Below are 14,567 nucleotides of genomic sequence, written 5' to 3' on the forward strand. Positions count from 1 at the left end.
GATTTAGCAGGCTGCAAGCTTTGTCCAACGGGCTTAGGGCAGGGGCTCTGCAGTAAGGGCTTTCCTGAGCAGGCTTGGGTCAGGTCAGGTCAACTGCAGTACCAGTGAAGATGGACCTGTGGCAGTTGCTGAAGAGGACCTGTGGATTTTCCACTCTAAAGGGGCATAAGCAGACAGAACTCAGAAGAACATTCACCAAGCTTTTGTGGCCTAGAAATCCAAAGCTCATTTATCTGGCTTTTCTTAGGAATTTATTGGAACCTACGAGAATAACCTTTTTTTTTTCTTTTTTGGTCAGTATTGTGAGTGAACTCTGTCAGAAAAATAGACAAACACATTTATATCTTTCCATAGTGCCAGAATTTAGTGAATAACAATAAATTCATAAAGTGCTGTAGTTCCGTGGGCAGGAATTTGCCATATACCAGTCTAGCCCAGCTGAATACAGGTTTCTAATTCTAACCTTGATTAAAACTACCACCTCTCCTGTCAAGCTTGATACGAGAGGTCTGGGATCTAGAATGGATAGATAGCGTTAAAGAGGCTGAGTCTCAGACCCTGGCTGGCGTAAATGTAAATAGAGCCGTATTGATAAGGGACCTCATCCGACTGCCAGGAGGAAGCTGCTGTAGGAGCATCAGGTGTTGAGGGTCACAGGGTTGCCAGAGCTGTAGAGCTCAGTTTGGCTGCAGAGGCAAACCGGGAGGCCTGCATGAGAGGAAGAAACCCACAGATGGATGGTTGAGTAGAGGCCTAGACAACCTGGCCCCTGGGATAGCCCTGCAACAATCATTCTCTGCCTATGAGTCCAGCATGCACACACTAGACAGCACAAAAGCAACAATCAGTAGTTCTCTGCCTGCGGGCCCGACATGCACACACTAGGTAGCACAAAGCAAGTTGGTGGCAGTTCTTGCCTTGCGGTCCTAGCTGTCCTTCTCTGTATGGGCTCTAGGTGAGGGGGTTAGACCCTTTCTTCAGTCTGGCATGTCCAGAAAGTTCTTGGCCTGAATCTGCTGATAGAATTCTAATCCTTCCTTGTGCCCCTACAATCTCAACTCAGCCCAGCTTATTGATAAGGCCCCTGCTTGCAGGAACAGCTCATTTCTTGAGTCTGCGCTGCCTGGATGGTGCCAAACAGATGGTGGAGGCTGATTTTCAAATGGCTCACCCTGAGGTACCACTGGTTTCCCATAGTTTGGAGTAAGGTAGAGTGGGCACAGCCCCCCGACAGTTTACAAGATCGCTGCTGTGTATGTTTACTGTATTCTGTGTCTGATGGTGTCCCTCCCTCTCTCTCTCTCTCTCTCTCTCCCTCCCTCAGGCCATGAACATTGTCACTTCAGTGCTGCTGCTTTATGCCAAAGAGGAGGAGGCCTTCTGGCTACTTGTGGCCTTGTGTGAGCGCATGCTTCCCGATTACTACAACACCAGGGTTGTAGGTATGTGGAGCTGGGTTTAAACACCTTAGCCTGTCTCAGTAAGATTGTAGCAGTGTACTAGTTCTCCTCAGAGCTGTGACAAGACACCTAGCCAAAAATCACCTTAAGAGAGGAAGGGTTTGTTGTGGCTTTGAATTTGCCCATATAGGGCAAGTCACGGCATGGTGGTGGAAACCGAAGGCAACTGGTCACATTGGGTCACCATAAACAATGTGACCTCTCTCTTATTTTAAATGTAGTCTAGGACCCCAGCGCTGGAGACAGTGATGCCCACGTTTAGGGTGGCCCTTACCACTGTAGTTAAACTTCTCCAGTAACACCTTCCTGGGAATGCTTAAAGGTGTGTCTCCTGGGTGATTCTAAATCCATAAATCCAGTAAAACTGACCACTGTGTGTGTGGTATCAGTTTAAAATGGCAGCAATCCAGTGGTGAGTGCGTACAGCTAGAATCTCTTTAAATTTTAAAAATATATATATATTCAAAAAGCAATCCATGTCTTGTGACCCCCATTGCTACAGAGTGTTTATATAAATAAGGGCTTAGTAAGTGTGAAGGTCAATTCTTATTGTTAATTTGTCATAACCCAGGGTCGCCTGGGAAGAGATTCTCTATGAGCCATTGTCTAGATCCTCAGGTGAGCTTGTGGGAATGTCCGTAGAGGATTGTCTTACCTGCCATAATTCATGTAAGAAGGTCCAGCGTGAGTGGGTTTGAGCTGTACCGTTCCCTGTGTTAGGGCCCTGGGTTGTTTAAGCGTAGAGAAAGCTATCTGAGCCCCAAGCATAAATGTGTTCATTTCTCTCTGCTCTTGCCTGTGGTTCACGCACGTTCCTGCAGCCTTAGCTTCCCTGAAGTGATGGACTGTACCCTGGAACTGTGTACCGAATTAAACCCTTCCTCTCCTACGTCACTTTTGGTCAAGGTATTTTTGCCATAGGCACCAAGAAGAAAGCAGAACGTGGTCCACCCATTCGCTGAGGTTCTCCAGTGGGATGCAGGGCTAACTGACCATCTTGTGTCGCCACTCAGGTGCCCTGGTGGACCAGGGAGTCTTCGAGGAGCTGGCGCGAGACTATGTCCCGCAGCTGTACGACTGCATGCAGGACCTGGGGGTGATCTCTACCATCTCCCTGTCGTGGTTCCTCACGCTCTTCCTCAGTGTGATGCCATTTGAGAGTGCAGTGGTGGTCGTGGACTGTTTCTTCTATGAAGGAATCAAAGTGATATTCCAGCTGGCCCTCGCTGTACTGGATGCCAACGTGGACAAACTCTTAAACTGCAAGGACGATGGAGAGGCCATGACTGTTTTGGGAAGGTACTGTTTTGGGAAGGCTCTGGGGCCACCTCGTGCCTTTGATTTGATTGAGCAAAAGGCTTATTGGTCTCTGTAGCCAAGGATATGTTTTGCACATGCTTTTTCATTTTGATGTGTATTATCTGGGTGTTTATGGTATTATATAATATATGTTCTATAATATATATATTGTATATACCAGCATATATGTGCAGATAGATGCATGTGTGCACATGTGCAGAAGGCAGAGTATCTTTGTCCATCACTCTTCACACATTCTTTTGAGGGCGTGTCTCCCGCTGAACCTAGGACTCATGTTTCCTTGGTTAGGTTGGAAGAACCCCTGAGATCCTCCAGTCTTCTGTCTTTGACTCTCTTGGAGCTGGAGTTACAGTGTGCAGGATATCTGGCCTGTTCTGTGAGTGCTGGGATTCAAACTCCGGTCCACAGGATTATACAACAAGTGCCCTTAAACCTTTAACCATTTCCCCAGCCCAATATATCCTTTGATTTAAAAATCAAGGGAGCTTCTTTCTGTTCTTAAGAAAAATCTTAATAAGACCTGGTTTTGCACACTGTAATTACCAGCTGTTAAGAAGGCTGAGGCAGAAGAATTATATATTCAAAGCCAGCCTGGCCAACTTACTGTGGACCAATCTCAAAATAAAATAAAAAGGGGGCTGAGGCTGCAGAGTTGCTTAGCATGCACAAGGACCCAGGTTCAATCCCCAGTGTATCCAAGAGAGATAACCAAACAACAAAAAGGAACAAGAATTTTTGTTTTAACATGCACAATTTGAGATCTCTGCCTGAGGCGTTCCAGTTCATTTCCAGTGACAGCTTGTTTGTATCTCGTCTAAGGTACCTAGACAGTGTGACCAACAAAGACAGCACCCTGCCTCCCATCCCTCATCTCCACTCCTTGCTCAGTGACGACGTGGGGCCCTACCCTGCGGTGGACATCTTCCGACTCATAAGAACATCCTACGAGGTAGGTTTTGCTTCCTGGCCATGTGGTAAAGGTGCCCCAGCATTCCCACCCAGCTCAGGTGGGCGTGGGTCCCATACTGCCTTTCCTAACCTGTCTCAATCCATCTTTTGATGTTGTCATAGAATACAAGAATCCAGCTGCTTCATAAAGATTAAGGATGGATTCCTCATAATCCTAGAGCAGTGGTTCTCAGCCTTCCTAAGGCTGCACCCTTTAACACAGTTCCTCACGTTGTGGTGACCCCCAATCCCAAAATTACTTTCATTGCTACTTCAAAAACTGCAATTTTGCTACTGTTATGAATTGGAACATAGATATGTGATATTTGACCCCTGTGAAAGTGTCATGTCTTACAGGGGTCATGTCCCACAGGTTGAGAACCACTGTTCTAGGTAGCGCCTTGGAACCCTAAGGCTGGCCAGGAGATGGGTGAGATCCCCATCTTTCTGTTTCTTTGGACACCATCTGTGTCCTGCAGGTGGGAGGAACAATGTCTTCATGGGACAGCTGCTCAGAGGAAAGAGCCTGCTCTGCCAGCCCTTTGCATAGCATCTTGTCCACAGGAGTGCTGCCCTTCTAACCCAAAGACCTGCAGAGAAGGCCTTCCCCATCAACCCTGCCACACCTGGGCATTCAGTTTCAATATGAGTTTGGAGATGGACAGAAATCCTGTCCCCCTTTCCATTGGTTGTCTGAGGCAGGTGACTGCCTGTAAACTAAAGGCTTTGGTCTCAGAGAGGGATGCTGAATAGATCTTGGGATTCCTCATGGGCCTTAACTTGTGTTGTAAATGGTATGGCAAGCTCTGGCCCTCTGACACCTGATCTAGAAGCATGTCAGATTCAGCACTCAGTGGATTGAGGAGCAGTCCCAGGAAATTGTCACAAATAATTCATTGCCTGTAGTTAGAACACCTGGAGTAGACAGTTGCAAATGTGACAATTATTTATTTATTTTTAATTTATTTTTTCTTTTTGCTGAGAAAAAAAATCTTGTTTCATATCTTGGGCTATCCTTGAAGTGTTACAGTTATCCCACTATAGATGACTGCGCAGACAGTTTATAGCCAATTAAAAATCTTTACTCCAGCTGGGCGGTGGTGGTGCATGCCTTTAATCCCAGCACTTGGGAGGCAGAGGCAGGCAGATTTCTGAGGCAGCCAGGGCTACACGGAGAAATTCTGTCTCAAAAAAAAAAAAAAAAAAAAAAAAAACCAACAACAACAAAAGAAAAAAGTCTTTATTCCAGCCATCAGGGACCACATCCAGGTATTCAGGGAGCCAGATGTGGCCCCGAGTGTCCAGAACATTAGAATATTGGGATTTTAAAGGCAGAAACCACATCCTTGTATCTTGCTTGGCAGTTTCAGCAGAAGCAGCTTAGGTAAGTGGCTAGCTGCAGGGGGTTCTGTACAAACCGGCTAAGACAAGATAGAAAAGTTAGCTGGGGCATCTTGATCTTAGGATCCTTGAATAGAGCTGAGTAATTTTCTACAGGATTTTCCATCAAGGGGTGATAATTCTAGTCAAACCTACAATGGCCTTAGCAAGAATACAAAATGGAGGAACCTTTGCACTGCCTTGCCTTGTCCCTGAAGTAAAGTCAATCCACGTATGTCAGCCTCTTGAGGCCTTAGAAGACCTGTGTCACTACATTTGGCCGGTAATGGTTACTGTGTGTGGTGTGGGGTGAGAGGGTGTGAGTGTGTCCTTCAAGTGCACATGTGTTTGTGCATGAGTATTTTGCAGTGGGAACTCTAGGGCAATCTTATGTGTTCTTCCTCAGGAGCCATCTGCCTTTGTTTTTGAGGCAGGCCCTCTCACTGACCTGGAACTTGCTCAGTACCTAGGCTGGCTGGGCAGCAACCCCCAAGCCTGTTCTAAGAATCACCTACAATATTAGTAAATGGCACAGGTGGATGTGTCTAAGGGCATTCCAGAGACAGGTAGCTCATGAGGGCTTGGAGTTAATGAATGGATTATTCCCTGGATGGTTTTACAATGTGATAGGGTGGCTGGGTGTGGTAGAGGCTAAGAGGCAGAGCCTCATAGGAGGAAATAGGTCAGTGGGGCATCTCCCAGGGAGCTCTGTCCCCACCCCTGATTTCCCCCTATATTCTCTTTCCTGTCCTCTGATCATCATGATGTGAGCTGCCATGTTCCACTGTGTCCTTACCCCTAATGGACCTTCTGAAACTATTGATCAAAATTAATCATGACTTCTGTAAGCCTTCTCTGATGAGTGTTGTGGTCACGGGCATGGGGAAAGGCCATCCATATACATGCAGAACACTGTACTAAGGCCAAGTAGACCAGAGTCCTAGGGTTCCCGTGTGGCTGCCCCATCTGCATGAAAGCGGATGCTTTTTAGTCCTGATACTCTCAAATCAGTCCAAACTGCTGCTGCAGTCCAGAGTAGGAGTCAGGAGATCCAGGGGCAGAAGGATCCTAGGACAACTCCAAGGGCCCCGTAGAGATGGCAGTGTTGGGTTCTGAGGTCAGCACCTGTTTACTCAATGGCCTCTGACTTCCTAGTCTTTGGGTCTTAAAACTTAGAGAAATAATAAATTAGAGAGCACAAATGTACTTTCTGCACAGTGGGTTTTTACATCAATTGCTTCCCACCTTCTTTGAGACAGGCTCTTCTTATTAAACACGGAGCCCCACAATTTGTCTGCCACTCCAGAAAGCCCCATAAGTCCCCCAGTCTCCAGTAATGAATGGTCTTATGGGTTTTTTTTTTTGTTGTTGTTGTTGGTTTGGTTTGCTAAGGGTTCTGGGGATTAGAACTCAGGTCCCCAACCCTGAGTGGCAAGCCCTTGCTGGCAGCTGCAGAGCAGCTGCTCCCTGAGCTGCTGTTGGGATCAGAAGATGTCTCTGCCCTGGGAGCTTTTCTCTCCTAGCCAGACTTAACTGACTTAGCTAGAAGGAAATGATGGCTTAGCCAGACTGAGTGGGAGTGAGTATTCTCATCATTAGTGGCAATTCTTATCCACTCCTGAATCGGGCTGTTTAGTGGAAATAAATATTACAACTTCATTCCTTGTCTGAGATCAGGAGACATGCAGGCAGTGCTCAGTGTGTTAGAGTTTGGAGAGCTAGCCAGTTCACACAATGCCCGTGTTGATCTGCTGTGAAAGGAAAATGGAGACCTCAAGCATCCCTCCCCACCTCCTCACCTCTAAGCCCTTCCCATGCCCTTAAGTGGTTAATCACACGGCCTCATATCCACACTTTCTTCTTGAGGGGCTTTCACTCAAGGAAAGCACGTGTGACTTTGAAATTCAGTTCTGTCCCTGGATATGGAACAATCTCTAAATTAATTGATTTACAGCCCCTAATATGGCTTTCCAACCTAAAATCTGGTCTTGTTACTGTCTCCGAAGGAGTCATTCATTCTGTGTCCTAAGTGTTTCCACTGGTCTGTGTATGTGACCCTGTGTGCTTGAGCACATTTTTCTCAGAAACACCAAAATTTCTCCTCTCCAGAAATTTGGAACTATCCGGGCAGATTTGATTGAGCAGATGAGATTCAAGCAGAGGCTGAAAGTGATCCAGACCCTGGAAGACACTACCAAACGCAATGTGGTAAGCCCTTTGAAGGACAGGAGGGCGGGGTGGAGCGGGGATCAGGGGCAGGCAATACCTCACTTTGCCCCTCTTAGCTCAGCCTCCTGCTGGCTTCCCCAGCTCCAGCTTGGCAGAACTTGAGAAAGAACCTGGAGGCCTTCTCGGTGTTTTGAATCTGCAGGGCTCACTGTGCTTGCTCTCTCACAGGTACGGACCATTGTGACGGAGACCTCCTTTACCATCGATGAGCTGGAAGAACTGTACGCTCTTTTCAAGGTGAGTTTCAAAGTCAATTCCTGCCTATCTGAAGGGATGAAAAGAACTTAGACGATGAAAAGAAGCCTTAAGCACTTTAGGGGTTCTGTGGTTTCCAGTATGCATGAGAAGGAAAACAGACCCAGAGAACAAAGCTGTCCCACTAAGTGGGAAGAGTAAATCAACTTTTAGTGTTAAGTTTATGTTTTAGCTCTCTTCCTCACCACCTGGTATGGTTAGTTTTCTTGGACCTTAGAACATGGGGTCTTGATTTCTAAAACTCCATACATAGACCAGTGGTGATCAAAGTTCAAATTCTGCCCGAAATTTCTATACCTTAAAATTTCTCCTACTAAGTCCCAAATCACCTTTAAAGAAAAATAATGTATAGCTGGAAGAAGAAGCGTGTCGTGTAGGTAGCCTGGTTAGAGTTCACGGTTTCACAAGTCTCCTCGCCTGTGGGTGGCCAGCTCTGTGGTCATACAGAACACCATGGTAAAGGGGGAAAAAATCCTCACTGCATGGCAGCCGTGGAACAGAAAGACACTAAGAGAGGTCCAAGACAAGGTAGAGTCCTCAAGAATATGACTCACTTCCTCCAACCAGGCTCCACATCCAGAAGTTTCCATCATGTCCCAGTAAAGCCAGCAAATGATTAATCCATTGACGAAGGAAGACCAGGCAATCGTGATTCAGTCACATCTCAGTGATGGAATCCATCCTCCAGGGACCAAGTGATCAGCATATGGCATTGTTGTGGGGATGGTTCATACCCAAACCCTAACAAGAACTGTCTACATGTCTAGGGAAGAGCATCATGGGTTTAAATTCCTGTGGTTTCCATTTGTTTGTTGAGCCACTATTGGTATTGATCCTTAATAAGGATCAATATAAGGATCCATAAGGATCCTTAATAAGAAAATATAGCCCAATAAGTTTTAAATGTAATTCTTCTACAAAAGTTTTTGTCTTCTGTGATCAATGTCATGAGTTAGAGTGTGACACTTAGCTCAATACTTGGGAGTTGGAGGCAGGAACATCAAGGTTCAAGGTTGAGGCCAGCCAGGATTGCATGAAACCATGACTCAAAAACAAAAGCTACCAGCAGATCTCAATGTGGCTCTTTTGAGCAGGTGAAAAGATGATCCAGGAACAAACATAGAAGACAACATGGACATCCTGTGGACAGACAGCTCTTACAGGAACTGAGCATGAGATTGAAGGGACTCCCTAATGCGCCATCCAACCTCTTTACCACTAGAGGGCGCCAATGTCTTTTTTTCTCTCTCCCCTGGTAGATAGGCCAGGTGTGTATTGACTTGACACACAAGTCAAGTTCCTGAATTCTTCTGATGAGACACTGATTTCGATACACAGTACCAGGAATCCATTGCTGAGCCTAGCTCTTTGTTCTCACCGTGGTATCTCCTAGACTTACAGTTTCACAAGCTGGGTGTTCCTGTGTACTGTAGGAAGCCTATACGCTGTGGACACTGTGCCTAGAGTAATAGAAATGATTTGAGGCATATGAGTGACAGTATCCACTTTGCAACATTTTCAGGCAGAACATCTGACCAGCTGCTACTGGGGCGGGAGCAGCAATGCCTTGGATCGGCACGACCCCAGCCTTCCTTATCTGGAGCAGTACCGCATTGACTTTGAGCAGTTCAAGGGCATGTTCGTGCTGCTCTTTCCCTGGGCGTGTGGCACTCACTCTGATGTGCTGGCCTCCCGCTTGTTCCAGCTGTTAGATGAGAATGGAGACTCCTTGATTAACTTCCGAGAGTTCGTCTCTGGGCTGAGTATGGATACGATATTCTTGCATGAGCTGAGTAGGGCCAATGGGGGTTTCACCTCAGGGACCCCCACACTAGGTCTAGAGGAAGGAAGAACACATATAAGGTTTGCATTGCTAGTTGTAAGATTGTGTCTGGTTAATTAATTAATGGGTAATCTACAGCCCATTAGAGACATGAGACAAAGCACATTGTCAGGGGTCTTGTAAGATGATTCCGCTGCTGAAGGTGCCTGCTTCCAAGTGTTAGGATCTGAGTTCAATCCTGAACCCTCATGATGTAAAGGGAAGGCCACCACATAACCAGCATGTAGATCCTTAAAAAAATACATGAACAGAGAATGCATATAATAGTAAAATGCTAACATATCCTGTCAACCCTGACAGGTTTCCAGGGAGAAAGGTATATCTATATGGTGGATTGGATTGTCCTTCAAAACAATATAATGATTAAGAGATATCCTATATAAAATAATCACATGTAGGTAAACCTTTCTAATATATGATTTCATAATATTTCTAAGTAACATCAAATCTATTTTAATAAAAGACTGGAAAACCGTAGCATAAATGGAAGTCTTTCATGTCTGTTTCCTGGCAGAAGGACTGTCCATAAGCTAGGACATGTGCACACTCACACAAGTTCTGCCTCTGTCTAGGACATGCACGTGCACCCGTACACACATGCACACACACCTGACCATCAGGGTACAGGTTGCTGCCGACCTGTCAGCTTTGCTCACTTCTTTGTTATGATTGGACTTCATTCCATTTATAATTGGATGAAGAAAGTGTTGCATGGTAAGAGAGCTTGGCCCACTTGATGTGAAGTTGGAGGTGTAACAAGCCTTGGGTCTGGCTGTCAGAGTGAATTTTTCTGAGGGAATTGTGCCCTTCCATTATCTTGTGCATCCATCCCTCTTCTCGCCCCTGTAACAAAATGTCCAACAACTTAAGCAACGTAAACAGGAAGCATTTCTTTTGGCTCACAGTTTGAGGGCACAGTCCATCCCAGCAGGATGAGCATGAAGTATGTACCTGATCACAGTGGGCCTGCAGTCAGGGGCGGAGACATAAACGCTGGAGCTCAGCTCCCAGGCTCATCTCTGTTCAGTCTGGGACCCCAGCCCATGTCATGGCGGCACTCATATCTAGCATGTGCCTTCTGAACCCAATGAACATGATCTAGAAACTCCCTCATAGATGCCTAGGTGATTCTAGGTCCGATTCAACTGTCGGTCATCAGTAGTAACCAATTGTGCCTTGCATCCTACACTTGAAGTGATATATCCAAGCAGAGATGCAAGACTAGGCTTAGAGCCAGTGATGGCTCCTGACAGCACTCTCCCTGTAGGAATAATGTCTAGAAGGTCAGAGGGAGCCTGGAAAAAGCCTTCTTAGGTTAAGTTTGTCCTCGCAATTATATGAAGCCTTGTGCACACGCTTGGGGTAGGTGTCTGTGGAGGAGCTGGAAGCACATACGCAATGCCACCAGCCCTCTGAACTAATGATGGCAGCTAGCACTTGTACAGGATTTTTCATGTCAGGCACTGATCCAGTGATTTCAAAGCACAAGTTACAAACTTCAGGTTTGAATTCTGACAGCCCATCGGAATAGTTTGTGCTCTGTCACACTGAGTGAGAATAATTATCACTGGTCTCAGGCAGTTCTAGCTCTTCTAACGAAAACCTTTTTAGTCTGAATAATTTTTACACAAAAGAAATGAATTAGGCAGTGGTGGCGCACGCCTTTAATCCCAGCACTTGGGAGGCAGAGGCAGGTGGATTTCTGAGTTCAAGGCGTAGTGTACAGAGTGAGTTCCAGGACAGCCAAGGCTACACAGAGAAACCTTGTCTCAAAAAAAAAAAAAAATGTTTAAGGGCTGGAGAGATGGCTCAGCAGTTAACAGCAATCACCGCTTTTCCAGAGGTCCTGAGTTCAATTCCCAGCAACCACATGGTGGCTCACAACCATCTATAGTGGGATCTGATGCCCTCTTCTGGTATGCTAAGACAGCTACAATGTACTCATATAAATAAAAATAAATACATTTTTAAAAAATGAATTGCCCACAGTTCTAGAGTGTGACTGGCCCAAGATCAAGGGAGCGCCACATTCCATTTCTGTGGTGGACAGTTCTCTCCATGTGTTGATGCGGTAAGCAGACACCCTCGAGTCCCTTCAGGAAGGACTCCAATTCCATGGCAGCACTTTTCTGACCTACTCAACCCTCAAAAGCCAATGGCACCCTCATACATTCAGAGCAGGCCTTATGAGGTGACGCCAAGGTTTCAGGTCACAGTGTTATGTGCCTGCCCACTGATGGCCTCTTAGTTAGGTTTTTACTGCTGTGAACAGACTCCATGAGCAAGGCAACTCTTATAAAGGACAACATTTAATTGGCCTGACTTACAGGTCCAGAGATTCAGTCCATTATCATCAAGGCAGGAATACAGTAGCATCCATAGTTCAGGAGATGCTGAGAGCTCTACATCTTCATCTAAAGGCTGCTAAGAAGACTGGCTCCCATGTGGTTAGGAAGAGGGTCTCATTGCCCACCCCACAGTGACACACTTCCTCCAACAAGGCCACACCTCCTAGTAGTGCCACACCCTGGGCCAAGCGTATTCAAACCATCACACAGCCAAAGAAACGAAAGCTCAGCCACTTGCTGAGACTTCGCGTTTTAGGCAGCAGTAAGCACCTGCTGTCCAAACCAACTGAGAGGTGCATGCAGTTCCTGCTGGTCAGAGTCAGGATGTCAATGAGATTACCCAGCCCTTGTGGCTTCGTTTCCCGTGTAGAGGACATTTCTTCTAGAACAGTCCCAAGAGACGTTGGTTCAGTGTTAGCATAGATGCTGGCTGTGGATAAGAACCCACAGGACAGGATAACCATGCCATCCCTTCCCACCGGGATTCCAGGTCCTCTCTTCCCTCTTCCTGGACTGGTTCATCTCCAGTTAGGGAGTTAAGTAATTATTTGCAGAAGATTTTTCTGACTCCAGGAGTAGCTCAAAGTTTAAGGAGAGTAGCAGGATTCTTTTGAATAGACCTTATAAACCTTATAAAGGCAGAATAAATTAAAATGAAGGCTAGAACAAATTAAAACAAATATTTCAAGGGACTCAAAAGCATTGAGAAAGGATTTCTCAAGTAAGGAATTTGGGGCCAATCTTAAATGTGCTCTTCATTCATTTCCAATCTTGTAGTTGTTTGGGATGCTAAGGCCAAGTCTTAGAATCTTTCCCATTAATAATTCAGTTATGATATATAGTTATTAATCTAGTTAATACATTTAAAATCTTTGCATGTACGAATGTATGTAGTTTTTTATGTGTCATGGGGCCCCAGTGTTGATTACTGGTAGATTTTTCTGTCATAATCTCACCTCACAAAGGGGAAACTGAGGGTAAAGAGAGGTGGACCCTTCTGTAGTGCACAGTTAAGAACATTTAAGCCAAACCTCCTAGTTTGAGAGTCTTAACTAAAGTAGGTTCTAGGTCCTGGACAGAACTTTTGTCACACAATGTCTGGGAGGTATATATACATACATATATATATTATATATATATATAATATACATAAAACAAAAGAGCTTGCTAAGCCTGGGGCATCCCTAACCCACAGGACACATTTCACACTGGCTCTTTCATGATTTCTAGGTGCTGCATGCCATGGGGACCTCACAGAGAAACTCAAACTCCTGTACAAAATGCACGTCTTGCCTGGTAAGTGGACTACAAGAGACCGCATGCACACTGACTGGCACACACACACTGGCACACAAGACCTGGCTCCACATTGCTTCCTTTGGTGCCATCTCTCTGCCTGTTTGGATAGTAGATCATTCATTCATTCTTCCTCAAAGGCCAGGCTGAGTTGATACTTCATGTGAGTTCCTGACTACTGTCCTTGACTTAACTGTCATTTGCTTGTCTCAGAAACGAGTGTAGCTCACAGGAAGCCTAACTGCCATCTTCAAGAGAAAGGGCATGGCCTTTGGTGGCATGTGGTAAAGAAAGGGTGTGGCCTTCGGTGGCATGTGGTAGCAGGTGTTTCCCACTAATGTATTTATTTAGTTTACATCTTAATGGCAGTTCCCCCTCACCTCACCTCCCTGTCCCTCTCTCACCTTCCTTCATTCCTCCCCTCCCCTTTCTCCTCAGAGGACAGGCCTCCATGGATATCAACCAGCCATGGCATAACAAGTTGCAGTAAGAAACTAGATGCGTTCCTTTCTACTGAGACGTAGACAGGGCAGCCCAGTTAGAGGAAAGGGGTCTAAGGGCAGGCAACAGAGTCAGAGACAGCCTCTGCTCCTGCTGTTAGGGGTCCCACAGGAAGACCAAGCTGCACAATGTTACATCTGTGCAGAGGGCCTAGGTCTGTCCCATGCATGCTCTCTGATTGTCACTTCAGTCTCTGAGAGCCCCTGTGGGCCTGGGTTAGTTGATTCTGTAGATTTTCTTGTGGCGTCCTTGACCTCTCTGGCTCCTTCAATCCTTTGAGTAGAGGTTTTGACATTGGAGGGAACAAACGGGCATGCCTCTGAGGCTTGCCATTCAGTGTTAAGTAAGACTGGTCAGCTGGGGTAGATCTATCAAATACTTAAAAATTCAAAATAAAAACAAAGGCAGATTATCATTCATACCCCCAGATGGGAGTAAATGTGGGCTTGAGTAGCAGACAGTGTCCTACAACTGACCCAGAAAGTACTGTTTCAAAGTCTTTGAGAAATTGTTACGATAGAGAGGAAACTCAAAGGGGCGTGGGAAGGGGCAGACGGGGGCAGGGATTAGAAAAAAGATGGAGTTAGAACAAAGTGACCTCACAGAGGCCTTCAAGGCCTCCCAGCCCTCCATCCCACTTTATTGACTTCAGATCGCCATCGTCCCATCATTTCCCACGTGAGGAAATGTATCGAGGAAGCGACACCTCATGTATCTGTGTCCCCTCTCCCACAGAGCCATCCTGCGACCAAGATGAGCCCGACTCTGCCTTTGAAGCAACTCAGTACTTTTTTGAAGACATCACCCCAGAATGCACACATGGTAGGTGAAGTCCCCACCCCAAGGGGACTGTTTTTGTCTCCTGTAGAGCCTGCTGTTACTAGGGGAAAGACTTGATGCCACGGACCAGGGTTTCTCCCGGGGTCCCTGTTCCGCGGGACAAGGGATTCTGGCCAGGTGGGCACGGGATTCGGCTTTGACAAACAG

General features: G+C 46.1%; 1 protein-coding gene across 4 annotated transcripts in view; it reads left to right on the top strand.

Moving 5' to 3' along the window:
- Tbc1d9 (TBC1 domain family member 9) overlaps positions 1-14,567 on the top strand; it is a 121,829-nt gene that overhangs the window by 86,845 nt on the left and 20,417 nt on the right. For all 4 annotated transcript variants that reach the window (XR_004110089.1, XM_031340507.1, XM_031340504.1 and 1 more), the window contains 8 exons: positions 1,325-1,442; positions 2,474-2,759; positions 3,600-3,729; positions 7,218-7,316; positions 7,506-7,574; positions 9,115-9,355; positions 13,014-13,079; positions 14,316-14,402. Coding sequence is in view for 3 of the 4 variants with exons in the window: in XM_031340507.1 (XP_031196367.1) it covers positions 1,325-1,442; positions 2,474-2,759; positions 3,600-3,729; positions 7,218-7,316; positions 7,506-7,574; positions 9,115-9,355; positions 13,014-13,079; positions 14,316-14,402 (1,096 nt within the window). In the remaining variant the exon portion in view is untranslated. The remainder of the gene's footprint in view (positions 1-1,324; positions 1,443-2,473; positions 2,760-3,599; positions 3,730-7,217; positions 7,317-7,505; positions 7,575-9,114; positions 9,356-13,013; positions 13,080-14,315; positions 14,403-14,567) is intronic.

This window comes from Mastomys coucha, unplaced genomic scaffold (assembly GCF_008632895.1).
Source record: "Mastomys coucha isolate ucsf_1 unplaced genomic scaffold, UCSF_Mcou_1 pScaffold22, whole genome shotgun sequence".
Classification (NCBI taxonomy): Eukaryota; Metazoa; Chordata; class Mammalia; order Rodentia; family Muridae; genus Mastomys; species Mastomys coucha.